The 27,679-nt window shown below is 41.9% G+C and overlaps 1 protein-coding gene across 41 annotated transcripts in view; it reads right to left on the reverse strand.

Moving 5' to 3' along the window:
- The window catches only part of ACACA (acetyl-CoA carboxylase alpha), a 293,326-nt gene that overhangs the window by 50,373 nt on the left and 215,274 nt on the right, over positions 1-27,679 (reverse strand). For all 41 annotated transcript variants that reach the window (XR_014820335.1, XR_014820333.1, XR_014820334.1 and 38 more), the window contains 4 exon segments: positions 21,728-21,997; positions 16,389-16,486; positions 11,504-11,624; positions 10,826-10,936 (listed from right to left, as the gene is read on the reverse strand). Coding sequence is in view for 34 of the 41 variants with exons in the window: in XM_084982960.1 (XP_084839086.1) it covers positions 10,826-10,936; positions 11,504-11,624; positions 16,389-16,486; positions 21,728-21,997 (600 nt within the window). In the remaining 7 variants the exon portion in view is untranslated.

The raw sequence follows: 27,679 nt of genomic DNA on the forward strand, positions 1-27,679 counted from the left end.
GGGCTTAAGTTCCAGACACTGAGACATTTTAAAAATCAAGAGCTAGTCAAAAATCAACCAGAAAAACTTGAGGCCTGGGCGTGATCATCTATAGTTCAATCTAAACAGCTCTTAAAGCTTTTCCTTTCATAATTCAATACTCCTGGCTGTGTACATTAGCTGATTAGACTGTGTGAAGACGGCCCACTCTGAAAGAGAGGGGACATAACCAGATCTGGATCCATGCACGGGGGACATTCCCGAGAATGATGAACAGCCAGAAGTCAGGTTTCTAAACAGTCTCGTTTCCCGCATCTTTATCATATTCACACAGCAGGCTGTGCACAGCCAGGGACCAGGTCTGTCTTCCCCCTGGAAGACTGAAGTCCTTGCATTTCTAATCTACCAACGTGTGCAGTTCTTGCACTTTTAATTTATGAGTGTTTTGGGGGGACCTCTCTGACTTGGGAACATATTGGCTCGGTCTAATGCTTGGAGATTATTAAACTCGGAGCTATGCTCCACTATCAAGTCTACAGATCTTTTATTTAGAAGATATGGTGCTCTAAATGCACAAAGAGCTCCCTGTCACCTTCACATTAAAGCCCCTAGTGCCTGGTAAATGGAATTATATAGCTGTCATCTCCTTTCCCCAAAGTTTTAAGAGTACAATGGGCTCATTTTTTCACACTCCATCCCAGCTTCAGAACTAAGAGACCTACTTTGTATTGATTTAAGGTCTCAGAAATAAATAAACCTGCTTCACCGCTGTGATTCACAACAAATTCATGATACACTATTGCATGATATATTTCAAGCTCTTGCTCTGGCTCTCTTTTTCCTCTGGTGAGTGATGGGGGAGGGGGGAGGTAGTGGGGAGCTGCAAAGCTGACAGCCGGATGGTTATTGGAGATGGCTGCTGACTGCAAATCCAAGAGCAGACACTGCTGAAGGAGTATGGGATTTTTTTTTTTTTTTAAACTGGGGGGCAGGGGTGAGAAGCTAATTTACTTGGGTTTCAGGCTGGGGTTGGGGGAGGAGAAAGGTTAAGGGGAGAGGGGAGGGATAGATGGAACAGCAAAGCGTCTAGGGAACATTAATTTGCAAAGACAGAGCTATGAACCTGTATAGAAAGAAAGGCGAGGAAAATCCAGCCTAAGAAGGAATAACATGTGACTGAATGGAAAAAGAATGGTCTAAGGCACGGTGCTCACCGTCCTCAGAGGACCTTTACCTTGAACTCAGGGATAGTGTTTTTTGTTTTGAGGAGGTTTTTTTTTTTAGCTGGCCCCACGTCAGGCAGAGGTTCCTGGGCCAGGGATTGAACCTGCACCACACAGCAGTGACAACACCAGATCCTTAATCAATAGGCCACCAGGGAACTCCAGGGATGTTTTATTAGAGGCAGAACGTACAGAGAACCTTCATGCCACAGAACCTCAGGAAGCATCCCCACCCGGGAGGTTGGAATGGATGCTCTGGAGAAGGGCAGAGATACAGTGGAGGTCCACATGAATGAAGTGAGCCAGAGAGGGCTCACTGAGCTGAGAGGGTAATAAATTCTAGCATTTTACCTTCAGTTTGTGTGCCCTTAGGGTTTAGAGTATCAGTCTACATCATCTTTACTGATTCCTGAAATAAGTACCACCAAACAATGAGTTTTCACAATTACCTAAATATACAGCACTCAAAAACATCTATCTTCCACACCGTGTATAAGATCCTGACTTTCAATAAGGAGGGTGATGGAAAGGTGCAAAAGCCTCGCTTGACACCGTGCAGGAGACCCCTAAGGTTCCATACAGCACTACTACGGACTGGTTAGTTTTAGTTGTTTCTGCAGTAATTATGACTCACTTCATCTTTTGAGTTGGGAAGAATATTATTTATGACTCTAATTTCTGTCTTTGAAGAATATTTTCATCTTCACTACATTTGTTCTTGAGACAAGGCCAGATTCCTTTTTAGGGCCGCACCCAAGACATATGGAAGTTCCCAGGCTAGGGGTTGAATCAGAGCTGCAGCTGCTGTCCTAAGACACAGCCACAGTAGACACCTTATCCGAGCTGCGTTGGCGACCTACACCACAGCTCAGGGCAACACTGGATCCTTAACCCACTGAGTGAGGCCAGGGATTGAACCCGCAACCTCATGGTTCTTAGTTGGATTTGTTACCACTGAGCCACAATGGGTACTCCAAGACAAGACCAGATTCTGAAAGTAAAAATACATGGGAGAGATTCTGGTTCAGTTCAGTTCTACACAGGCTTAGGCGATCAAACTGGGAGTCTGTTAATTTTGAGCACTACTTTTTAAGAGGAATATGTTCATCTATACAGAGAAACAGACTTTAGCCAAATAAAGGAAGAACTTTATATAGATAAAAGGGATTGTAGAATACCATGGTGGCCTAGCCGTTAAGGATCTGGCATTGTCACTGCTGTGATGTGGGTTCAATCCCTGGCCCAGGGAACTTCCGCATGCCATGGGCGTGGCCAAAAGTAAAAAAATAAAAAATTTTAAAGGGGAATATAAACTTTTTTTTTTTTCTTTTTAGGGCCACACCTGCAAGATATGGAAGTTCCCAGGTTAGAGGTCGAATTAGAGCTGCAGTTGTTGGCCTACACCACAGCCACAGCAACACCAGATCCAAGCTGCATCTGCAACCTACACCTCAGCTGATGGCAATGCCAGACCCTTAACCCAGTGAGCGAGACCAGGGATGGAACCCTCATCTTCATGGTTACTAGTCAGGCTCTTAACCTGCTAAGCCACAAAGGGAACTCCAGGGAATTTAAACTTTAAAAAAAAGAGAAAAGGGATTGGCTTCAAAAGTACTGAGCCCTTCAGTTGAGCTTTTCGAGCATCACTATTTGGCGACGGAGTCACAGAGGAAATTCAAACAGCAGTTGAGTGGTTGGACTTTTGAAGAACATTTCCCGACAATTACAATTTACATCCACATCATGAACAGCACCACCAGCACCACTCCCTTGTGGCATTTATTCTTCCGTTATGTGGATAAGTAACAAAATACTAAAATTTTAATCGTTGTACATAACACCTCTCATTCCTCATCTTGCTAATATGTAATAACATTACATATCACTGATATGTAATCTCACTAACATAGAATTTTCTCACATGTAGTCACATTTTTAGATCCTGCCCCCACCCCCGCCCCAGTCTATTGTCTCCCTGCCCCACCCTAACAAGGTTCTGTGGCTACAAATCAAGATACACCTTAATAGTGTAAGAGAACACTAGAAATTCAATTTACGATTAAGAGATCCTCTGTTTCTCACCTTAAAGTGGGAAATGTATTTTGCAAAAAGAAAATTATGCCCCAAAGATATTGGAGCCCAAAGTTGCTAGTAAATGGCAAGGAGAGTAATAATCAAAAGTTTTTTGTTTTTATTTATTTATTTTTAATCTAAAGGCACTGTAACTTCAAAAAGTTTGAGCAGATTTTATAAAAGGCTGTCACGCAGGATAGTTCCCGAGTCTCTATTCTATTTAGTGCCCAGGCAGAGCCTCAGAGCTTTGACTTCATCCAGGAGCCCTGGACCGATCTTTGTGTGGGTCCCTCTGTCCTGAGGCTCTCAGCCACCAGGGCCACACAGGCTCTTAGAGAGGCAGAGGCAAGGGACACCTGACTGGCAATTCGGCAGGAGAGCTTGGGCTGGGACTGCTGGCAGATTACCATGACTCACTGATGGAGTCAAACATAACTGTACAGTTTCTTACCAAACTCAAGGAACATCAAATGAAAAACAAATGAAACAACCCCCAAGTGGGGCCAGTCTGCCCATATTGTGTGTGTGGTGGGGGGAGGCTTGAAAACTAAGGAGTGCAGAGAACTCCTTCGTCACACTGAAGCTAGGCCTGCTGGGAAGGGAAGCTCAAACCTCAAACACCCTCTTTAGAAAGGAGAGCGACCCCATCTGGAGCTTGGAGAGTGTGGGGCCTGTCTATTGTGAAAATAGGTAGTTAGGGACTTTTAAAAATGCAAATTGCTGACCTGATCCTTAGAGTGATTATGGGCTATTGTATCAACAAGTCCCTGGGGACCCTCACAGACAGATGACTGACACATATACGACCCTATCCGGACTGAACAGGGTGCCTCTCACGTTAATGGCCTTCCAAAGTGTGTGATCGTCTTTAAATAACATCTGTTGGGAAAAGTCAATACAGGAATGCATTGCCACAGTGAGGACTGGCACCTAACATTTTCCTAAAGGATTTTTGCCTTCAAAGGGTCAGAAAGGATAGAGAATGTTGTGTCTGTATTTCCCTTCCAGGGCCTGGATAATGAGGTGCAATGAGAAAGGACTCTAAATGCATCTCAGGGAGGACTACAATAGTGCCAGTGATTTACCTGTAGCGACTCCTTTAATCCTCACAAGAGCCTGTAGGTAGGAACTCTTAGGCTCCTGTTTTACAGTTAATACAATAGTGCCCTGGAAGGGGTGAGTACACACAACTCAGAGGTGGGAGAGCTTGGAATCAAACCTGGGCAGTCTTTTTTTTTTTTTTTTTTTTTTTTTTTTTTTTTGGCTACACCTGTGGCATTCAGAAGTTTCCAGACCAGGACTTGAGCCCGTGCCACAGGAGTGATGACATCGGCTCCTTAACCTGCTGGGCCACCAGGGAACTCCAAATCTGGGGTTTCTTAACTAATCCACCTCTTTAAGTTACGTGAAAGTTACAATGCTGCCTTCCTTGCTGGAGCCTCCATGACGGACTCTCTCGCTGGGCATCAGAGTCACAGTGAGGGTGGGGAATGTACAGTGCAGGCCTCTGGTGCTACAAGCTCTGGGCAGGAGTTCTGACACTGTGCCCAGCAGAGTCGGCAACAACTGCACACTTCACATTGTGCAGATACATTAAAATGTATATGTGGAAACTGAGATCCAGAGAGCAACTGATACAAAATCTCAAAAGCAGGATTAGCAGAATTAGCCTCCTATATCTAACATACAGCCCTAGCCACATGCATCATCTAACTTAGTTTTTTCTAGTAGATTCAGTGGAAATAAGAGTCTGGTCTTGCTAAGGTGAATGAGATTATTAGATATTTTTTTTTCCCCAAAGCAGAAGCTTTAACATGCATACCATGAGAAAAATCACATATCACCTCTTGAATGAATCTATCATCTTACCTATCAGTCACTGGCACACACCTTGCTCCCACAGGCAGTTACTGTCCAGAGGACAGATTCTGATTCCTGGCATACAGACAGAGCTTCCACCAAGTCTGGGGTAGTGGACTGAGAACCAGCAGGCTCTCATCTACATCCGTGTTCCTCCAATACCAGGTCCTCCCTGCCCGTCCGCCGTCTGACATCACCTTGAGCACAGCACACAGAAATGGACAAGAGGCGTGGAAAGGAGAGGAAGTGGATCCCAGAGCCACTGCAAACGTCCAAGGGCACCTTGACTTAGGAGTTTATGGCTCCACAAATTGTCTCAGCCCCTTAAGGGTGGATCTTAACCAGTTTCCCAAGCACAGAGGCTGCTGCCTTTCTAGGCCAGCCCAACTCCCTCCAAGCAGGGTAGCCTGTCCCGTCCATCACATCCGCCCTTACCCCTCAGTGAGGCACCCTGAGGATCTGCCCACCCCGGCCTGGAGTGTGTAGAGCTCGGAACCTATGATCCACTGCTACTTTGAGTGACATGAAATAGTGGAGGCCCTGAGAATCTTCTCTTACTTATGTCATCTCTCTCTTGACATATTGACAAAAAGTAAAATGACCAGACTACTTTCTCTTTTCAGGCCTCGTGGACACTAAGCTTTTTTTTCTTCTTTCAAGGGCCGCACCCGTGGTATATGGAAGTTCCCAGGCTAGGGGTCGAATCAGAGCTACAGGTGCTAGTCTACACCACAGGCACAGCAGCATGGGATCTAAGCTGTGTCTGTGACCTACACCACAGTTCGTGGCAATGCTGGATCCTTAACCCACCGAGCAAGACCAGGGATTGAACCCAGGATCTCATGGGTGCTAGACAGATTCGTTTCCACTGTGCCACAATAGGAATTCCTAAGTTTTTTTTGGGGGGGTGGGGGGCTGCACCTGTGTCATATGGAACTTCCCAGGCTAGGGGTTGAATCAGTTGCAGTTGCCGGCCTACACCACAGCCCCAGAAATGCCAGATCCCAGCCACATCTACGACGTATGGCACAGCTTACAGAAACCTGGGATCCTTAACCCACTCATCAAGGCCAGGGATTGAACCCGAATTCTCACGGACACTATGTCAGGCTCTTAACCCACTGAGCCATGTTGGGAACTCCTACACTAAGCATCTTAAATGAAACTTGGGGATGTGAGGTTCACGTTCTATTTGTACTTCTAATCTTTATCAGTGGAACTAAGTTACTTTACTTGTTACTGTTTTCGTCTTCCCACCTGTAAAATGGCCCTGATATCACCAGCCCACCCAGGAGGTAGCAAGAAGCCAGATAGCTGCTCTTGATTTTAAGTTGCAAGTAAAGCCATCCAGGCTGCCTCTAATCACCATCCAGTGCCTGTAGGTCAATGTCAAACCTGCTTCTGCAATACTTAAAACCCAGACCCTGGATCTCTCTTCAACTCTTAATATTTCGAATATTTTACAAATAATTGCAGGCAGCAAAGAGCAAGACATTCAAGGAAAGAAAAAAACATAAATACTGAGATCACAAGGAAAAGAGATAAAAATACACACGTGGGGAGCATTTCCCGGTTTTGGAACAAAAGACAGGGTGGCAAAGGATGGGGTCCGTGAATAAGATGTGTAACTGAACAGTGAAGTCGTGGAAGTAAAAACAAGAAATGGACAGAATGGTTCTATTTTCTACACCCGTTACTACTGTTGGCAACAAAAAGAAATCCTTTAAAAAGGAGGAGTCTTTGGAAGCAAAAGGGAGGAAGGGCTAAAGTAATTAAAACCAGGCCGGCTAACGACAGGCAACGTCACGTGTGCGCTAAGATGGAGTGGAGCCGTAAAAGCTTGATGCGCACATGCAATGTATTAAGTTGGGAATGTGTGTCTCTCCAGCTTCATATCTATTAAAGGAGCAAACAATTTACATGTTGCTGCATTACGGGCGTATGATATGTGGAGTGTCACCCCTTTCACTCCACATCCAACTATGTTCAGTCAAAGCAGGGATGGGGGGAGAGAGAAAAGCAGAGAGAAAGTAAGTTTTTAAAAAAATCTCTGCCTCAGCAAAAGTTTTCATTAAAATTTTAGACAAATGATCCCTGTGTCCTTCTCCCTTGCTGCCTGGGGCTCCATGCTATTTCTATGCAAATAACAACCTCGTGGTTTATATCTTATTATTTCCACCGGAGCTGCGGCGACATGACCTGAGACGTGTAAGAGGTGGATGGGGGTGGGGTGGAGGTGGAGTTAGAGAAGGGGGGGAGAGAGAGAGAGGAAAAAGGGAGAGAGGAGAAAGAGAGAGACAGAGAGATGAAGTGGGTGTTCACTCAAGTGTGAAAAAATATTGTCAGGAGTGAGCGTCAAGAACAAAAAAAAATTGCAGGGATAACGTGTTTATTTCAGTTCCCCCATCCCCACCCCCACCCCACCCCCTTGCAAACCGGCACCTTTTAAAATTCATTGGGCATCAGGCGATCATGCACAATCCATCTGCTTTCACTTTATCATTTGCATTTCATGCCTCCTGGCTTTTGATGTGCTGATACTTTGATGCAGTCAGGAGACGCGCATTATCATTATTTCAATTTTCAAAGGGGTCAACGGGATCGGCACTTGCACACACAGATTTTTTTTTTCCTACAACCTCTGCACACCCCCCTCCCTTCTTATTCTTCACCCTAATGTTTAACATAAAGGATGAGGACTCAAAAAGGTAGGGGTCAAATGTTTACAGTCTAAAAGCTTGCATACACTGCCTACATACGCTTTACACAGGTACATGCAAACGACGAGCTAGACGGTCAAGGCTGGTGGAGGCTCTCTGGGCTTTCAGACACACACACAAAGGCTTTCTCACACATGGAGGCTCAGGGAGGGACACAGAGAAAGAGGGATCTAGATGCGAGATGTGGGCACAAAGAGACAGAGACCAGCATTCACGCTGGGAGAGACATGCACTCAACGTGCCTGTACACATGCTCCGAGGAGGCAAGACAGAGCTGCCTACAGTAAGAAGGGCGGACAGGCAGACACGTCGGCACACACAAAGACAGGATGTGCCCTGGGAGAGAGTCGGAGGAGGCAGCCTGGCTTCCGTCTGGTTTCCTTTTTCATACCTGAGAGGCAGAGGGGCAAGATAGGACATTCTCAAGGAATTTGCATGAAACCGGGGGTTTTCCAGCACCGGGGCTCTACACCTCAGGGGCAGGCACAGGAAGGCAGTGAAGCAGGCAGAGCAGGGTTAGAAGCCTCTACAACTGATCACTCCCTTCAGCTCCAAAGGATCATGTCCTTCTGGAAATGAGCTTTGTGGGGTAAGTTACAGCTGCAGCTTTAACCGTCTTTTCCCTGCAACTAGACTTCTCCTTGAACAAGCAGCCCTAAAGGCTAGGTGGAAGATGAATATAATGAATTTGATCAGAACAATTCAACTAGATATTAAGAGAAAAAAAAAATCCCTAATGCTTTCTTTGCAGCCCAGATAAAATTCAACAAGCAGTTTTTAGGAAGCAAGCAAGCAAGCAAGCAGACAAAAACCCCAGCAGCAGCAGCGACAATAACAACACAACAATAAAACCTTTGCTTTTTGGAATATTCTTTGGGTATAACATAGTATCGGGAAAAAAAAATAAGAAACTCAATGTAACAAGGTACTTTTCAGAAATTAGTTCTTTGTTCAGGTATGGGAACATTATGGAAATAACAGGTGTCTTTAAATCCTATCCTCACAGATAATGGTACCTACAATTCTCTTCAACACTCATCAATATCTCATCCTAAGAATGTATCCAAAAGAGCCCCTTTAAAAAAAAAAAAAAAAAGGAAGACTCCCAGAAGTTTCTCTCACTGCAATAATCTCCCTCAGTTGTGGCTGTTCACAATCTTTATTTCAAGGCTATTCTCCAAAAACAGCGCAGGACATCCGAGTCTGCCATTGTTAGCAGTGCCCTGCCTTTCCTTGGAAAGAAAGGCAAGCCCAGAGAAGGATACAGAGTTCATATAAATGCAGGGAGCAAGCTCATCATGTCACACGACTCTCATTTCTGACATCCCCCAAAGCTAATTGGACTGATGGAAGTGTCAACTTTTTCTAAACGGGAATAATGGGATAGGACACTTAATTCCTATCCTTCCACTTGAAAGTCAAAGCTTGATAAAAAGTTTGTGCAAGTCTAGTAAACAACTCAGTGTTTGTGTATTAACTCCACAAGCTTGATCACCAAACCATGTGAGAGAGAGGAGAAGGGAACTGAAGCTGTAACGAGGTCCAATGCTTTGTGTCAAGTACCAGGCACTTTTACCTATGTTTTCTAATTGGATCTCCACAGCATTTAAAGGGCAAAATTATTACCCCCCTTTGACAGATCAAGTAAGCCAAGGAGCTGAGAGGTTACATGAGTTGTACAAGGTCAGTCAGCCAGCCTTAGACTATTATATATTTCTGGCTCCGGAGAGAAAATAATTTTCCTACGCCTGCCAAGAAGTCAGAACTGCACTGTCCTTTGTATATTCAGTTATTCTTAGATAGTTTCACTCTTACAAGCAGTAACCTCACTTTTTTTCCCTCTTTGAAAAAGCTACTATGAGCTTGGACTGAAAAGGCACAAGCATTTCTTCTTCTTCCTTTTTTCTTTTTTCTTTTTTTTGCTTTTTAGGGCTGCACTTAAGGCATATGGAGGTTCCCAGGCTAGGGGTCGAATTGGAACTGCAGCTGCTGGCCTCAGCCACAGCAATGCCAGATCTGAGCCGGGTCTGCAACCACAGCTCATGGCAATGTCAGATCCTTAACCCACTGAGGGAGGCCAGGGATTGAAACCGCATCCTCATGGATACTAGCTGGGTCCATAGTCCTCTGAGCCACAACAGGAACTCCACAGGAAGGTAAATCTCTATGTCATAGTCTTTCTTAGTGGATCCATCCATACATCCATCCACCACCTATCTTCCCATTCAACGTATTTCTCATGTACAAGGGACCACCATAAGTGTCCTTTCTCAGGGTGCTCTCACAGATTTCTCAAAACATTAAAACCAGATATCCTTGACATATTCAGGGGATGTTTCTGAGGTAGCTCCATGTGTGGGAATAAAATCTCACATCCCTGGCTCACAGATGAGAAAAGGGGAGGGAGGGCAGAACAGAAGCATTCAATTAATTCCCTTTCTAGAAAGACATTAGAATGCAGTAGGATGTTTATATGGTTTGTTTATTAACATATCCAAAGGGCTTGGAACAGTGCCTGGCACATAGCAGATACTCAAAATACTCACTTTGTTGAATGAACAAATGAATGAAGCAAGGAAGATGGAGAGGGCAAGAGACAGACTGGGGAAGGCAAGGGCTGAATGGCTTCCCTCCCATCAGGATCTAGAATTAAGAATTCGCAATAGAACAGCTTTATAGTATTTTCTATATATTATTTATCTATAGTTTGCTACTGCTATATATCTCCATATATTATATATTTGATGTATCTATATTTAGAGATATACTATGTGATCAATATGTATTATATATGATGTAGCTTAATGCTGTATATTGTAATATAGTGTATTACAGCACCTTGTACAGTGTACTGTATCCTATGAAATAGACTATACTCTGCGCACACACACACACACACACACACACAAAAGAATTCACAATACTCTTCAAAAACCTTCACATACTTTCTCCCAAATGCTGGAAACTTACTTTGTTGAGGGCCCCGGCTCCTGTCAGGATTAAGTGAGAATTTTCAACCTGGATGGTTCTCTGTCCCAGTCGGACAAGGTAAGCCCCAATCCCAATGGCCCGGCAGGTAACCTTAAAAAAAGAATAAATTCTACCTGTCACATATTTATGTTCTCTCCCAAGGTATAAGAACTAAGGCACAGATATATAAGATTCACATTAATAGGAAAAAAAAAAAAAAAACTGGTTTCAAGGAAATATTTTTGGTTAATAACAATACAAAAAACCCACAACCTTTTGGTGAAACAAAGGAAGGTACAGAATTCATTCAAAGATTCAAGTAATGATAGTTAATGGATCATAGGCCCTTTATGTCTCTTACACTTTTGTCCATTTCACAGATGTTTAGCATCTACACTAGAGGTATGAACAAGGAAAAGAGTAAGAGGAAAAGAAATTTAAGCTGTTAATACTCTGGTTTAAAGAAATAAGAAGTTAAACTAAAGGCCAACATGAGGTGCTAGGTTTAATTCAATTATTTACATTATCCTATCTTCTGCGATTGTGCACAAAGTAGTATACACACACATAATTTTTAAAAAAGTTCTCATTTGGGAATGAGTAACAGTGATGGGGGCAAAAACAAATCCAAGCCACACAGTCAGCTCTTCAAAAAGCTCAGACTCAGGCAATATTTACCAGGCTAATGGTGATGATCTCATTATAAGCCAATGAGGATTCTCCAGCAATCATTCCAGAACCTCGAAGGTTCTCTGCTCCAAGGCCCTCTTCCTTCCCAATGATATCGGTAATCTTGTACCTAGTGGATACAGCCATGCCAGGTTATAAAGGTCAAACACAGCAACAACAATCCATGAGAAGAGCAGCCATTACCAGGAGGCTGCTGAGAGCACAGTGAAAGTTTGTAGTTAACACCAGGGCCCTGGACTTCTCTTAAACTCATTGTCTGTCTTTCCTTCTTAGATGGGTGCCTATTTTGTTTGGAAGCAACGTGGTAGCACAGAAAGAGCAAAATATGAAAATAGGTATACAGGTTTAACTCCTTGCTCTGACACACAGAGCAGTGTGACTCTAAAGACCAGAGTACTTCTGTAAAATGGGAACAACAGCATCTGCTTCTAAGCATTGACATGAGAGTTAGGTGGTGGTCTGATGTTAGATGCCCTCTCGTACTTTCTAGGACAAGTTTCTTAAAAGCAGGGTCAATGTATATTTCTCTGTAATAAGCAACAGCCATTAAAACAACAACGTTATTTATTTATTTATTTATTTTCGAGGCTGCACCTGTGGAGTGTGGAGTTCCCGGGCCAGGGATTGAACTTCGGATCCTTAACCCACTGCACCACAAGGGAACGTCTTCTTTTTTTTTTTTTTTTTTTTTGTCTTTTCAGGGCCTTGGGAAGTTCTCAGGCCAGGGGTCGAAGCGGAGCTGTAGCCACCAGCCTATACCACAGCTACAGCAACAAGGGATCTGAGCTGTGTCTGTGACCTACACCACAGCTCACGGCAATGCTGGATCCCTAACCCACTGAGCGAGGCCAGGGATTGAACCCATGTCCTCATGGATATTATTGGGTTTGCTACTGCTGAGCCATGATGGGAACTCCAAATCAAGAATTTTAGATAAATGTTAGTAATAAAAAAAATCTAAGAGACATAGTGAGAACACGCAGCCTAATTTCTCAAGTCAAAATCCTCTCTCTTTCCAAGACGAGGATGAAGGGAAAGGTCAAAGCAGTGAATTCTACCCCTGCTCTTTTGTAAGCATCAAGTGTATACATGAGGGTGACTGGCTATAGTCCTCTGGAGGGGTCGGGGGAATGTGTGTGGAAGTAAAATGCTGGCCAAGTTGTCCAGAAAAGTATCCTGTGGATCCAGTCGGAGCCACTCATCTGTCTTCTTGGCAGGGCATTAGGAGTGATAGTTGATAATGGGAAATGGGAGATGGGGAGTGCAACTAACAAACAGAAGGAAAAACACAAAGTTCGAAGTAGAGACAGGCGTATGTTATTTACATTCCATGAGTACCCAAAAGGCTCCATACTGGGCACAGTTTTATAAATTGAAATAATAAACAAAAATCCCACATTGGCTCTTAAACTATCCCCCCACCCCACTATGTCTCTGCTCCCTTACTTCCAGGCTTCCATCAGCTCCTTTTCTTTGCCCTTGCTATTGGTCAGTGGCTTTGCATCTCTGCTTCCCGGATTCCTAGTTATTCCCCAATTCTTCCTTTTGCTCTGTATCTAGCCTCTAAATTCTAGAGCTGTGTTACAGGTAAAGCTAATCTCTCTAAAGGGGTTAATGAGCCACATACATTGGGGAGGGAGTAATGTGTCCTTATAAGGCCCACATGCCATACAGTCACAAACACTTATGGGCCCAACAGCCTTCCTTGCAAAGGAGATCTTTTCCCTCCTAAGGAGCGCATATTGCTTCAAAGGTGTGTGGTTTGTAAGCAGCATATTCTCCCATTGTATTACATGAAAAAGAATAGAAATTTCCCATTTTCTGCTCTGTGGTCTGAGTCTTCTACCATTAAGATGATCATTCTTTAAAGTAGTATCAAATTTTAATGTTACTTACAATAAAAACCCTGTAGTGTTTAACAATTAAACCCTGTACAATTAACAAAAAAAAAAAAAAAACCACTCACATATGTCATTTCTGGTCTTCATAACAATCCAGTGTGACTGGGAACATTCGTCCCATTACCACAGATAATAAAAATAATAGCCAGGATTTTTGATTACTTACTATGTGCTTAAGTGCTGCGCTAAGGGACTTAACATTTATTAGTTTACTTGACCTTCATTGTATAGATGAGGAAACTAAAGTTTGAGGAAGAACACTGGCTTGCTTTCATACAAGCAATATACAAATTCAATAGCTTTCTATCAATAATGAAGAGTTTAAAAATATAGTGTGCCAGGGGATGGGGGAATCTTGTTCAGAGTAGCAAGAAGAAATGCAAAACGTTTGGGGATAAATATGTTCAAACTGGCAAAACCCCACCATACCCACACTGTGTATCGAGGCATCTTGGGGTGCCACAATGAACTGTCAGGGGTACTAAGGGATATTTCAATTGTTTATTTTTATTTTTTTGCTTTTTTAGAGCCATACCCGAGGCATATGGAAGTTCCCAGGCTAGGGGTTGAATCAAAGCCACAGCTGCTGGCCTCCACCACAGCCACAGCAACTCAGGATCCAAGCCGTGTCTGCAACCAACACGACACCACAGCTCACCATAATGCTGGATCCTTAACCCACTGAGTGAGGCCAGGGATCAGACTCACAGCCTCATGGATCCCAGTCAGGTTCATTAACTGCTGAGCCATGAAGGAAACTCCCTTAAATTTTTAAAACACTATGATATGTCATACCTGTTGGATCCCACATGAACTACTAATTTTAAGTAGTTCATGGTTTAAACATTAGGTAGTGGTACATTCCTTTTGACAATATCCAATCTTTGCAAAGCTGGGTTTCCCATTTCTGTGGGGGGAAAAAAGTTCTGCACAAAAAAATCAACTCAAAACAAGACACGAGGGTGGCTTTTTTCAAGCTAATGCCAAGGTTTGTAATGCTTAATGGATGCAAATACATCATTAGTAAGTAACTGTAATTATTTAAGAATGGAATGAAATTTTTTTTTCAATTATGCGTATTATACAGTTCACCCTTGAACCACACTAGGGGTTAGAGGAGTCCCCCCTTGGCAGCAGAAAATCCACATATAACTTACAGTTGGCCCTCTTACATGTGGTCTCCCCATATCCATGGTTACGTATCTGTAGATTTAAACAACCATGGATCATGCAGAACTGTTGTATTTACTGTTGAAAATGTCTGCATATAAGAGCACAAACCCCTGTTGTTCATGGCACAAACACTTATGAAGCTGTTTGGGTCTGGCTACTTAATAATTGGAAAGATTAAGGTATATCTTTTTGCCCAAAGGTGCTATTAAAAAAAAAAAAATTACAGACATCAAGGGTGCAGTCAACCAAGAAAGATTGGAACTTTTGGCATAACCTATATGAAGAAAATTATAAAAGCTTAAAAACTACACTTGAATCACTGGAAAAACATATCATGTTTCTTATTGAGAACAGTTAATATTATGAAGCTCTCAGATCTTCCCAAATTAATTTAAAAACCTAATGAAATCTGAATCAAAGTCATTACGGAAAGTTTTCATTAAAACAAAAAATGAGTCTATATGTAAAAAGACAAAAATACTTAATAAAACTTGGGGAAAAAGTAAGAATGTGAGGAAATCTGGACCAGTAGAGTAGTTAAAATAGTATGGCATTAGTCCAAGAACAGATAGAACAAAAACCGGAATATAAAGACTAGTAATTGAGTTAAGATTATTATAAAAGTGAAAAAAGTATGAATTATTCAATAAATGGTATTAGAGCAATTGATTAATACTCTGTAAAATACTTGAGGAAAGATTATAAAAATGTTCAACTTCACTGGTGACCAAAAATACCAGTTAAAATAACAATTGCTGTTTTTACCCTATTTTATTAACTGACATTAATCAATGTTGACAAGGGTAGAAATTTATTTATTTATTTTGCTTTTTTTAGGGCCCCACTTGCGGCATATGAAGGTTCCCAGGCTAGGGGTCAAATTGGAGCTATAGCTGCTGGCCTACACCACAGCCACAGCAATGCCAGATTCCGGATTCATGGAATGAGACTAGGGATTGAACCTGCATCCTCATGGATGCTAGTTGGAATCATTTCCGCTGCACCACAGCGAAACTCCAGACAAGGGTAGAAATAGTTAAAGAGGGAAAACAAGCACTACCATTGAGTTTAGCTCTTGGGAGGACAATCTGAATTATCCAAAAGAGATCTTTTTAAAAAATGGAGAGTAATTCTACTAACAGACCAGTAATTCTACTTTACGAAATTACCCCCAAGGGACTAACCAGAGATAATCTCAAAATTTACATAAAAGAATGATCTAGAATATCTGGAGATATAGCAGTAAAAATTGGGATAGTCTGAATGTTCAAATATGATATATTAAATGAACTATATAAAACCATTAAATATCATATTCTCAAATAATAAGTAAGAATATACAAAATTTCTCTCAATTATTGGTGAAGAAAACAAAATTACCAAAGAACTTCCTTATTATTTATCCCAATCATACAGGAAAAAAGGTGTGTGTGTGTATATATATATATATATATATATATATACACACACACACACACCTACTATACATAGGTGAGAATATAATACACATTAATAATTGTGATCTCTTGGTAGGACTGTAGCTGATTCTACTTTTTCTTCATAACTGTTTACATGTTTCAGCTTTTAAAAATGAATATTATAATTTAAAAACTTCAATCAATAATAAGGTCTTTCAACTAGTAAGTGGTAGAACTAAGACACACATTTAAGACCTCTAGATTATGCAACAAGCAATCTTCATTGCTCTTCAAGGTCATGATCAGCACAACAGTGAGAAAAAAATTATCATATTCTCCGTTCTTTAATCCACAGCCAAATTACTGATACATAATACCTACCTGGATTCTCCTTCATCCTCCACATGCTCACAATGGACAGAGTTGAGAGCACTGACTCTCTTATAGTCTTGAGGGGTCAGATATAAGTATTTGTATCCCTGTGAAGCATGAATAGTTTTTAACTCATTATTTGCCATCACCACATAATCAGAAGACCCAGCAAAGCATGCGTAATGCAGCTTGTTCCAAACCCGAATCTAGCTTTAAATCACTAAGTTGTGTCTCAGAGTTACTGTCTTAGAATACTAGCATAGACAGTTCTTTGAAAGATGGAAGTGCCTGTTTCTGCAGCCACTGACTCTGCGTCCTTGAAACAAGGTTATCTTGTAGCTGCACCTCCAAGTACGATCCATTCATTTCCTTTTCATCAGGGTTCAAGGGTCATTTTCTGACCTTTAATGACACCTCTATTAAAGATATCAACACAAAATAAAAGAATTGAGTGAATTACCATTCTTCACTTTCTCAAATCCATAATCCCATCAAAATATAAATGGGTAAAAGATAATTAAGAGCATCACAAAACTAAGATAATCGATCTTGTTTTTTTGGCCATGCCCGGTGGCATGTGGAAGTTCCTGGGCCAGGGATTGAACCTGTGCCACAGCAGCAACCTGAGCCACTGCAGTGACAACACTGGATCCTTAACCTGCTATGCCACAAGAGAACTCCTAATCAGTCTTAAAAAATCAAAAGTCTATGCAAAACTAATGATCAGCCTTTTGCTTTTTTTTTTTTTTTTTTTGTCTTTTTGCTATTTCTTTGGGCCGCTCCTGCGGCATATGGAGGTTCCCAGGCTAGGAGTCGAATCGGAGCTGTAGCCACTGGCCTGCGCCAGAGCCACAGCAACGTGGGATCTGAGCTGCGTCTGCAACCTACACCACAGCTCATGGCAACGCTGGATCATTAACCCACTGAGCAGGGGCAGGGATCGAACCCGCAACCTCATGGTTCCTAGTCGGATTCGTTAACCACTGCGCCACGACGGGAACTCCAGCCTTTTGCTTTTTTAAATAAACTCCTAATTCCTACATAAATTAAAAAATTATACTAACACTTCATAATTGATTTATTTTGATATAGACATACACACAATCACATACAAAGTAGAATTATCTATTATGTGTGTTTAACTTAAGTGAATTAGCCACTCGGCAACCCCCCCCCATAAAAAGTAAACAGAGAAAAACATTTAAAATACAATGAGAAATTAGGTCCACCATTTAACTCAATGAATTGGTCCCACAGTGAGCCCATGTCAGAGACATGAATTTGCCATTGATCTGCCTGACTTAGGATGAGAACCCACTGTGGCACTGGGTGTCAGCAGTAGGTCTATCAACACATATTTACAAAGTGCCTATTATGTGCAAGGCACTGTTCTGGGCATGAGGTAAACAGGAAGGAACACAGTAGACAAAAATTCCTAGCTTATACAATTTAGCTTCTAGCAGAAGACAGCAAACATAATAAATAAGTTAAACATACAGTGTTGATGGGAAAAATGTTTAAGAGAAAAATAAAATAGAGAGAGGAGATAGGACAGTTGGGAGAGCTGAGCTTTTAGAAGACTAGCCAGGGAAGGCATTACTGACAATGTCATTTGAGCCAAGATCTGATGAGCTGAGGAAATGAGACAGGAGGATATTTTGGGGAAAAGCATTCTGGGCAGAAGGAACTGCAAGTATGAAAATGCTGAGTGTTCCCAGCAGGTTGGAGAAAGAGTGGGGAGGTTGCAGAAATGGAGCAGAATGAGATGGATACAGCAAGGAGAAAGGCCAATCTATGTAAGGCCTTGTAGGAACCAGTAGGGTTTCTGCCCCTCACCAGAGTGAGGTGGGAGGCCAATAAAGGATTTTAATCAGAGGACAGTTCTGAGGCGTGACCTCATTTATATTTAACTGGATCATTCCACTTTCTGTTGAGAGCAGATTGGGGGTCGGGGTAGGGGCAAGCCCAGAGGCAGGAAGGTTCAATAGGAAGCCACTGCAATAAATACAGTAAGAGGCAGAAGGGGCTTGGACGGCCCTGTGGCAGTGGGAGCAGTTAGAAGGGGCTGGATTCTGGATATATTTTGAAAGTCGGGGTGTACACAAGATTTGTGGAGGTCAAGGATAATTCCAAGGTTGTTTACTTAAATGGAGAGACAGAGGGGTCATTTACTGAGATAGAGAAGACTGCGGAAAGAACACATTCAAGAAAGCAAACTGGTAACTACATTCAGGCACACGTGTCGGTAGAGATGCCAAGTCTGGATACATGAATCTGAAGCACAGGGATGGGATATACATTTGGGAGGTTATCAGTTTAATGATGGAATTTGAAGTTTTCAGATTGGATAAGATCACTAAGGGAAGGTAAATATAGGAAAGAGGGGCAGTCCAGAGACCAAGCCCTAAAATACCTTTTTCCCTTCTACTTCACTCTTTATACAAGCTATCCTGCCAAAGCAGCAGGTGAGAGGGCACTAAGCCCTGGTGGGATTGAGACTGGGGTTCCTAGACATCTTGTCACAGCCTTTGTGGCCTTGATATCTGTCTCCTGTCACTTTTTTTTTTTTTGTAATTAAAAAAAACCCAACCTAAAACTCACATAACATAGAATTGGCCATTTTGTTATTGCTTGGGGTTTGGGGGATTTTTTTGGGGGGGGGCCACACCCATGGTACACAGAACTTCCTGGGCCAGGGATCGAATCTGAGTCACTATAGTGACAACATAGAACCCTTAACCACTAGGCCACCAGGGAACTCCTTAAAATGGCCATTTTAAAGTGTACAATTCAGTAGTTTTTAGTATATTCAGATGCTGTGTGCAACCATCACCACCATCTAATTCCAGGATATTTCCATCATCCTAAAAAGAAATCCTGCACCTGTTAGTGGTCACCAACAATTCCCATACATTTTAAAAGTGAATTTTAAAGAAATAGGAGTTCCCTTTGTGGCTCAGTGGTTAACGAATCTGACTAACATCCATGAAGATGCTGGTTTGATCCGTGGCGCTTAGTGGGTTAAGGATCTGGCATTGCCATGAACTACGGTGTAGGTTGCAGACCCAGCTCTGATCCTGTGTTGCTGTGGCTGTGGCATAGGCCAGCAGCTACAGCTCTGATTCGACCCCTAGCCTGGGAGCCTCCATATGCTATGGGTGCAGTCCAAAAAAGCAAAAAGAAAAAAAGAAAGAAAAAAAAATTTACATGCAATAAAATCCATCAGTTTTAAGTGTTGTAGTTTGATGAATTCTGACAAATGCATATACCGGCATAATCATTACCACAATCAAAATATAGAATATTTCCATCATCCCCTGAAATACTCTGGAAAGACAGCAAAGGAAACTGAGAAAGAGTGGCAAGGAAGGTAAAAAGTAGACTCTGGAGTCCTAGAAATCAAGAGAAGAAAGTATTAGGAGTTCCCTTATGGCATAGTGGGTTAAGGATCTGGTGCTATCACTGCACTGGCCTGGGCATAGGTTTGATCCCTGGCCTGGGAATTTCCACATGTTGTGGGTGTGGCCAAAAAAAAAAAGAGAGAAGAGAAGAATTTCAAGGACGAAGAGATAACCAATTCATGGGACGCTTCTGATACATCAAATAAGTAAGGTGAAGACTGGGGTTCATGACAGATTTTAGCAATGAGAATCAATGGCAACTTTGACAAAGGCTGCTAAGTTAGAAAAGTTAGAGTACAAGGGAAATTGAAGTGGGTTTCAGAGGGAGTGGGAGGGAAAAGGGTATTTGCAAACACTAAGAAGAGAAACTCCTAAGAAGTCTTGCTATAAAGGGAAGGAAAAAATGGGGTGGAGTGAGAGTCTAGAGGGGTAAGTGTCTGTGTGCTGAAGGGTTAGATCCAGGAGAGAAGGAAAAAGTGATGATGCAAGAAAGAGAGGAGAGAAGTGTTGACCTATACTCCTAGGTTGGCCAGAAGGGAGAGATCGGGCCAGTAGAAGGACTGGCCTTATTTAGGAGCGGGACCTGTTCATCAAAGTACAGGAGAGAGTAAGGGCACAGAGGCAGATAGATGGGAGCTCCTAGAAGCTCTTTTCTAATTGCTTCTGTTTTCTCAGTGAATTGGGAAGCAACATCATCAGCTAAGAATGAGAATGAAGGAAGAGGATGTAGGAGGTTTAAGGAGAGAGAAGATGTGAAATTGTCAATCAGGAGGTTGGTAAACTTTAATTTAAAGCAAGACCAGTCAACAGCACTGTGTATTTTTCTCCATCAATGTTCAGCCACGCAGGTGCAGGTATGAGAGAAGATGGAGAGAAGTGGATTTAAGCAAAGTTTCTGTACAAACACAGAGTAGGCAGAATGAAGAAAGAAGCAAAGTAATTGAGGGCATAGGAAAGGGAGTGATTAGAATGATTAGTCAGTCCTTTGACTGACTTTGGAATTTAAGCTGGACAGGAATCAAGTGAGGAGGGAGAGAAGAGCAGAAGAAAGGTGGTAGGATCAACAGTTGCAGCTTGTGGTGAGTTCAAAGGATTACTGGACTTGAAGTACTAAAGAGAGTGTGCTGGAAAGATAGGATGGAGAAATGGCAAAAAAAAAAAAAAAAAAGGGATGCTTGAGTTGAGTTTATGGGGAATGAGAGACTGATCTGGGATGAAGGATAAAACCATTAGAGGAGAGGGAGTCAAGGATCCTAGAGGCTAGATGTAGATGGGTCATCTACAGAGATACAGCAATCAAGGATTATATGAGGACTGGTACTACTGGAGAGAGTGACAATGTGTCAACAACTAAAAAATGCAAAGAAGAAGGGGGAGTGGCCAAAGGGAAAGGAACACTTTAATAAGGAGCAGTGTGGGTGGGGCACAGTCTGACGACACAAGGTTCAAAGAGGGGTTTTTGGAGGGAAGGGAGGGAAAAGGTCTGGAAGCGGCAATGAGACACAAAGAAGACACTTTTTCCCTCCAGGCTCAGTAGTAAAGGGAAACCAGGTACTATTTAAGAAGAGTCTTCAGAGGACAGGCAGGTTTCAAATAGAACAAGAAGGCTGGAGAACAGAGAAGGAGCTGAGGATATAAGAGGTTTTGCTGATAAGTCTTGGAAACTACAGTGGAATAATTTAAAGATACATATTTCTGGCTTAACATGTCTCACACTAAATGCACACCTATTATTTTGTCTAGGATTCAACCAAAGAAGTAGTAATCTGTTTCAAAGCTGGAGGAAAAACTAGGTGAACATATTAAAGAGAGAATTTATTTCTAATGCAGTTGTGGTTCACTGTAAGTGCTAAATTTTGAACTTAAATCTCTACCTCTCTCCCACCTCTCTCTCTCTCTAGACACACACACACACACACACACAGAGCATCTTTCCTTAGTCTGTACCTTGTAAGGATCTTCAGGATCTACCCAGGCCACGTGAAACATATGACGAATTTCCTCTGCCAGCCCAATTCTCGCTCCACTGTTGGCAGCTACATAGATGCGTGGGATGCCCTCTGCCCTGGCAAGCTCAGACGCTCTGAGAAATAGCACATCCTCCTGGGGTCCAAAGGAACCAATTCGGTATGTGATGTCATTGCCAATAACAATGATATCTCGGCCTTCTGGATATTCCGGACTTTTAAGGGACATTTTCCAAGCTACCATGCCAATCTGCAAAGGCATAAACAAACAAATCAACACAAGCTCCTTACATACAGAATTTTTTTCAGGTTCCTTGAAGGTATCAGACTGAACGTAGACACAAACTTCATGTGAAGATATGCATTGCCAAAGAGCCAAGCTCTCTGTGGGAAACGAGAACATATACTCGCTAAAACTATGTGGAGAACAACAGCTGGTTTACTATACACGTATGTCATGGCTGTCTCGATTTCTTCTTTGGGTCTGTTCAAAGAAGAGGAAAAACCAAAGTCTGAATGTGCTTAGGATATGTGTGGAAGAATTACCATAGGACTGGGGATTAAATCCAGGATTCCCTAACTCACTACCCTATCTAATAAGATATCTATTGTGAGATTCTTCCCAAGAAACCTTTAAGACATAGGAGAGCAGAAAGAAGACCGCTGCTCAGGGACTGCACGACTTCTGCAATCCTAGGTCCTTTTCTTGTTCTCTAGTATTTGATAGAAATAACATTCTTCACTGACTTCCTTCAGGTATCTTCTGTTTTTGCAAGAACTTACTGTAACTAGGAGTTCCCATCGTGGCGCAGTGGTTAGCGAATCTGACTAGGAACAATGAGGTTGCTGGTTCGCTCCCTGACCTTGCTCAGTGGGTTAAGGATCCTGGGTTGCTGTGGCTCTGGCATAGGCCGGTGGCTACAGCTCCAATTAGACCCCTAGCCTGGGAACCTCCATATGCCACAGAAGCGGCCTTAGAAAAGGCAAAAAGACAAAAAAAAAAAAAAAAAAAAAAAAGAATTTACTGTAACTCAACACTGCATCCTTGTGAGCATCTCTTGCTTTCTTCCAACACAGAAAACCAAAAGATGCACGTAACCAGGCTCTTGCTACACTATGATACATGTAAGCCTCTGCTCACAGTTCAGTAGCATCTGACCAGCCACACAAATAAATGACATTGACGTAAGAGGCAAGGGGGACATGTCTCTTCCCAAACCCTCACAGTCCTCTCCTCTTTTAATCCCCTTCTATATGAGAACTAGTCAATCCTTCTACTTGTTTATTCACTAGTTCCATTTCTTTTCTATTCACTCATACCCCACTTACAGCTGCAGTTTTTCATGTGTGCCTGTCTGTTTCCCTATACCTGGATAAGTAATGTTTTCCATTCTTTTTTTCCCGTTTCTTTCTTTCTCCCCTGCTTCCCACCCCCACCACTCATCCCCAAATACAAAGCCTACCAGATGAGCCTTCCTGGTCCTGCCTAATGGAGCCCAGCCACATGTGCAGCCCTGGTCCCTCATCCCCAGGTTGCTGCATATCACCTCATTGGGGAGCCGGCCATCAAGAAGGGCCATTAACAGATGTAAATAGCAGCATCCCTGGAAAGCCACATGCATCACCCAGACTCAACCGGGCCAGTGATCATAAGCTCTGAGTACACATTCCTCAATCCAATTGCACATCCACTGTAATCAGGCTGGTTTGAAGCTTTCCACACAGCTATTTGTGATTCTCAGCATTAAGAAATATATATTTGAAACTCCCACAGATAAATATAAGCTATTTAATAGATCACACCATTGGCCAAATACAAATCAAAATGGATATAATACACAGGAAAAAAATCCAATCACCTTCTGATGAGCTAAGGTAGCATTACTCTATCTGCTCATTAAAGACAGAGAAAGGAAGGAGAAACGGATCATCCAAAAAAGAGCACAGAGAAACGCCAAATACCAAGGTAATTTTGTCTTGGTTTTTAAGAAGCTGGTCACTATAATGCCTATGTGGGGGAAAATATTTTACCTGCCTTCTCATGTGCCCCTCTAACCAAACATCTCCTTTCTTTTTCAGGAAGGAAAAGCTATTTCCTCTAAATGCATTTGTAGTTAGGAAGATGGGGTTTTACTCCAAATTTTATGATATATTAACCTTAGCCACCGAGGCCAGAGCAGCTTAGATATAAGCCCTGAAGAGTATACTTCAGCATTTGCATGCTAATGCAAACATTGTGTCTATGTGGCACTGGGCAAGCAAATAACACTCTTATCTTTTGCTATTACCTGGGGACTCTAACTGTGTCACTCAGGCAGTCAGTTCAGCAATTGGCCAGGTCATTATGTTTGCAATATTGACTTCTAATTAGGTGTCAACATAGCAGCACCAAGAACACACTACTCTTTATCAATGTCTTTCCAAAGTGTCTTCCTCATCGACTGGCCCCCTCCCTCCTTAAAAAGTACCATTACAGAATGGAGAGTGTTAGCCCAGATTTAGTACAGCGAGATTCCTTACTGGAAGAGATTAAGTTTTGAAATAAGCACAATGGATAAATATCTAGGGAAGCATTTGTTGCTCAATTTACATTAAAAATGAGATTTTACTTCTAATCAAATGATAGCATATATAAAGGTGAACATAGGCTTGGGAGTCAAACAAATTTGCATCTACATCTAGGCCCTACCACTTATTAACTGTGTGACCTTGGGAAATTTAATGAACTTTATTGAGTTGCAATGTCCACACATGCAAAAATTAAGAAAATATTACCTACAGGTTTGATGAACAACTCTTGGGAAGAGTAATCTATTACAGTAACTTGAACATACAAAGTTTGCCCCTGTCTCTCCTCTCAACCTATCCAAATCTTACCCATTCCATAAAGGTTCATTCAAATTCAAATTCCTCAGTAAAGCGTGCTCGAATCTAAAGTGACTCCCTTCTTCTCTGGTCTCCTACTAAGACCTTCATGTGGCAAATTCATTTGATCATTAATCACTTATGGCCTAAGACGGCTTTTAGGTTTGTCAGATAGAACCATTATGTCACCTACTCCAGTACTTAGTAGGATTCCTACACATTCCCACACATAATATGGGAGTAAGAAATATTTGATGGTTCCAGAGTCATTTCATTTCTTAAATAATACTTGGAAAACCATCACCAAGAGTTTAGAACACCTTCCACGACTTACCTCTAGGGATCACAGAATTACTAAATATTACAAAAATATTTTGTTAAAAAATAATATGAAAAATAATAGCTACCATTCTACATGTGGTACTATACTATAAAAGTTAAATGCTGATAATAGTTAAGAGATTAAGCTGGAAAGTCTGCCTGTCTTGGTTCAAATTTCAGCTTTATACTAGTTATACAGCTTTGGACAAGTTACTTAACCTTGCAGAGCCTCAATTTTTCCACTTACAAAATGGGAATAAGAGGGATTGTTGTGAGGAACACCACATTAAATTAGTACAGAACCTGGCATGTAAAAGTCCTCAAATGGCAGAACATCCGTGCCTGCCCGCTTGCACCTCTCACAAGTGTCCTATCTTAATAAATCTATTTCTTGCCTATTAAAAAAAAGTCCTCAAATAGAGCTACTATTATTATTAATTTAAAAACAGTCATTATTATTGCCATATGAAAACCAAGGCATAGAGGAATTAAGTAACTTGTCCTTATAGCTAGTATGAATTATTTATTTTTTAAAGTATGACTCGCATTAACTTCCTTTACTAAAGAAATTAAGGAAATATGTTCCAGGCTGGTGCCACTGCACTTAGCTGAAACAATACGGAAAGATGAACATCAGTGAGAGCACAAACATAAACGTCATCGCCACCTAGACAATGTGGTGTCCTGGACTGGATCCCGGCCCAGAAAAAGGACATTAGTAGGAAATCTGGTGAAATCCAAAATAAAGTCTGTATTTTATTTAGTAGTACTGTGCCAATGTTAATTTCTAAGTTTTTATAATTATACCATGGTTATACAAGATGTTAACATTAGGGGCAGCTGTGTGAAGGTTAAATGGGAACTCTATGATTTTTGCAACTTTTCTGTAAATCTAAAATTATTTTGGGAGTTCCCATCTTGGCACAGTGGTTAACAAATCCGACTAGGAACCATGAAATTGCAGGTTCAATCCCTGGCCTTGCTCAGTGGGTGAAGAATCTGGCATTGCCGTGAGCTGTGACGTAGGCTGCAGACGTGGCTCAGATCCTGCGTTGCTGTGGCTGTGGTGTAGGCTGGCAGATACAGCTCTGATTCGACCCCCAGCCTGGGAACCTCCATATGCTGCACATGCAGCACTAAAAAGCAAAAAAAAAATAAAATAAAATAAAATAAAATAAAATTATTTTAGGATTAGAGGCTAAAAAATAAATATCATGATAAAAACTTTTTGGAGGGAATAAACTGACCAGTAAGGTCACTGTTAGTGTTCTGTACAGCCTTATAAATGATAACTATTAAGACTATGAATAGGAGTTCCCGTCGTGGCACAGCAGAAACTAATCCAACAAGGAACCAAGAGGTTGCGGGTTTGATCCCCGGCCTTGCTCTGAGGGTTAAGGATTCAGCGTTGCCATGAGCTGTGGTATAGGTCGTAAACGTGGCTCAGATGTGGCATTGCTGTGGCTCTGGCGTAGGCCAGGAGCTATAGCTTCAATTTGACCCCTAGCCTGGGAACCTCCACAGGCCACTGGCGCAGCCCTCAAAAGACAAAAAGAGACAAAAGAATTTTAAAAAAAAGACTATGAATAATATTTTTTGGCCACACCCATGGCTTGGAGATGTTCTCAGGCCAGAGATCCAACCCATGCCACAACAGTGACACGCCAGATCCTTAACCTAGTAGGTACCAGAGAACTCCTGAAGAGTATTTTTAAATACTCTTGATGTAATGCTAAATTTAAAGAAGCAGGATGACCAAATTGCACTGGATAGCATTATGCAATAATAACTGTGAGAGGCGGAACAGTGTAAAGGGCACAGACTCAGAAGCCAGATTCTACAAATCTGGATCTGATAGAATCTGACTCTGACAGAATAGTGTCAGTTGATTTTCTAGCCACATAACCTTAGGTAAGTTACTAACCTCTCTACACCTGAGTTTCCTCATCAGTAAAATGGGGTGATAATAACCTATTGTTTTAAGTCTGCTATGAAGATTAAACACATGTTAAATCTTAGAACAGGACCTGGCATATAGTAAGTGCACGGTTAAGTGTTACAACACACACACACATACACACACTCGTGTGCACACGCTCTCTATCTAAAGCATAATGGGGCCATTCTCAAGCCTTCTGAGACAGCCTGCACTGTCTATGGAGTGTGTATCTCTCTCAATAAATCTATTTCTTACCTAAAAATAAACAAATAAACAGATAAAAGCATATTGGAGGGGAAGAAAGAGAGAAACTTAGCAAAATGGGATAATGATTATTTTAGGATGATGAGATTGTGCATTTTTTCCTCGTTCTCCAAATTTCTTCAATGTGTATGCCTTGATAACTTAAAATTTTTTTTTTTTTTGTCTTTTTGTCTTTAGTTGTTGTTGTTCTTGTTGTTGCTATTTCTTGGGCCGCTCTCGCGGCATATGGAGGTTCCCAGGCTAGGGGTCGAATCGGAGCTGTAGCCACCGGCCTACACCAGAGGCACAGCAACGCAGGATCCGAGCCGCGTCTGCAACCTACACCACAGCTCATGGCAACGCCGGATCGTTAACCCACTGAGCAAGGGCAGGGACCGAACCCGCAACCTCATGGTTCCTAGTCGGATTCGTTAACCACTGCGCCACGACGGGAACTCCATTTAAAAATTTTATAAGGAGAAAAAAAACTTCTTCACTAGATACATGGGAATTTACATTATTATGTCGACTTTTGTGTGCATTTGTACATTTTCACAATGGAAA

Source organism: Sus scrofa, chromosome 12, assembly GCF_054392235.1.
Source record: "Sus scrofa isolate SSC_HxYL_T2T_F1_AM1 chromosome 12, Sscrofa_HxYL_maternal_Yorkshire_Landrace_v2.0, whole genome shotgun sequence".
In the NCBI taxonomy this organism is placed as follows: domain Eukaryota; kingdom Metazoa; phylum Chordata; class Mammalia; order Artiodactyla; family Suidae; genus Sus; species Sus scrofa.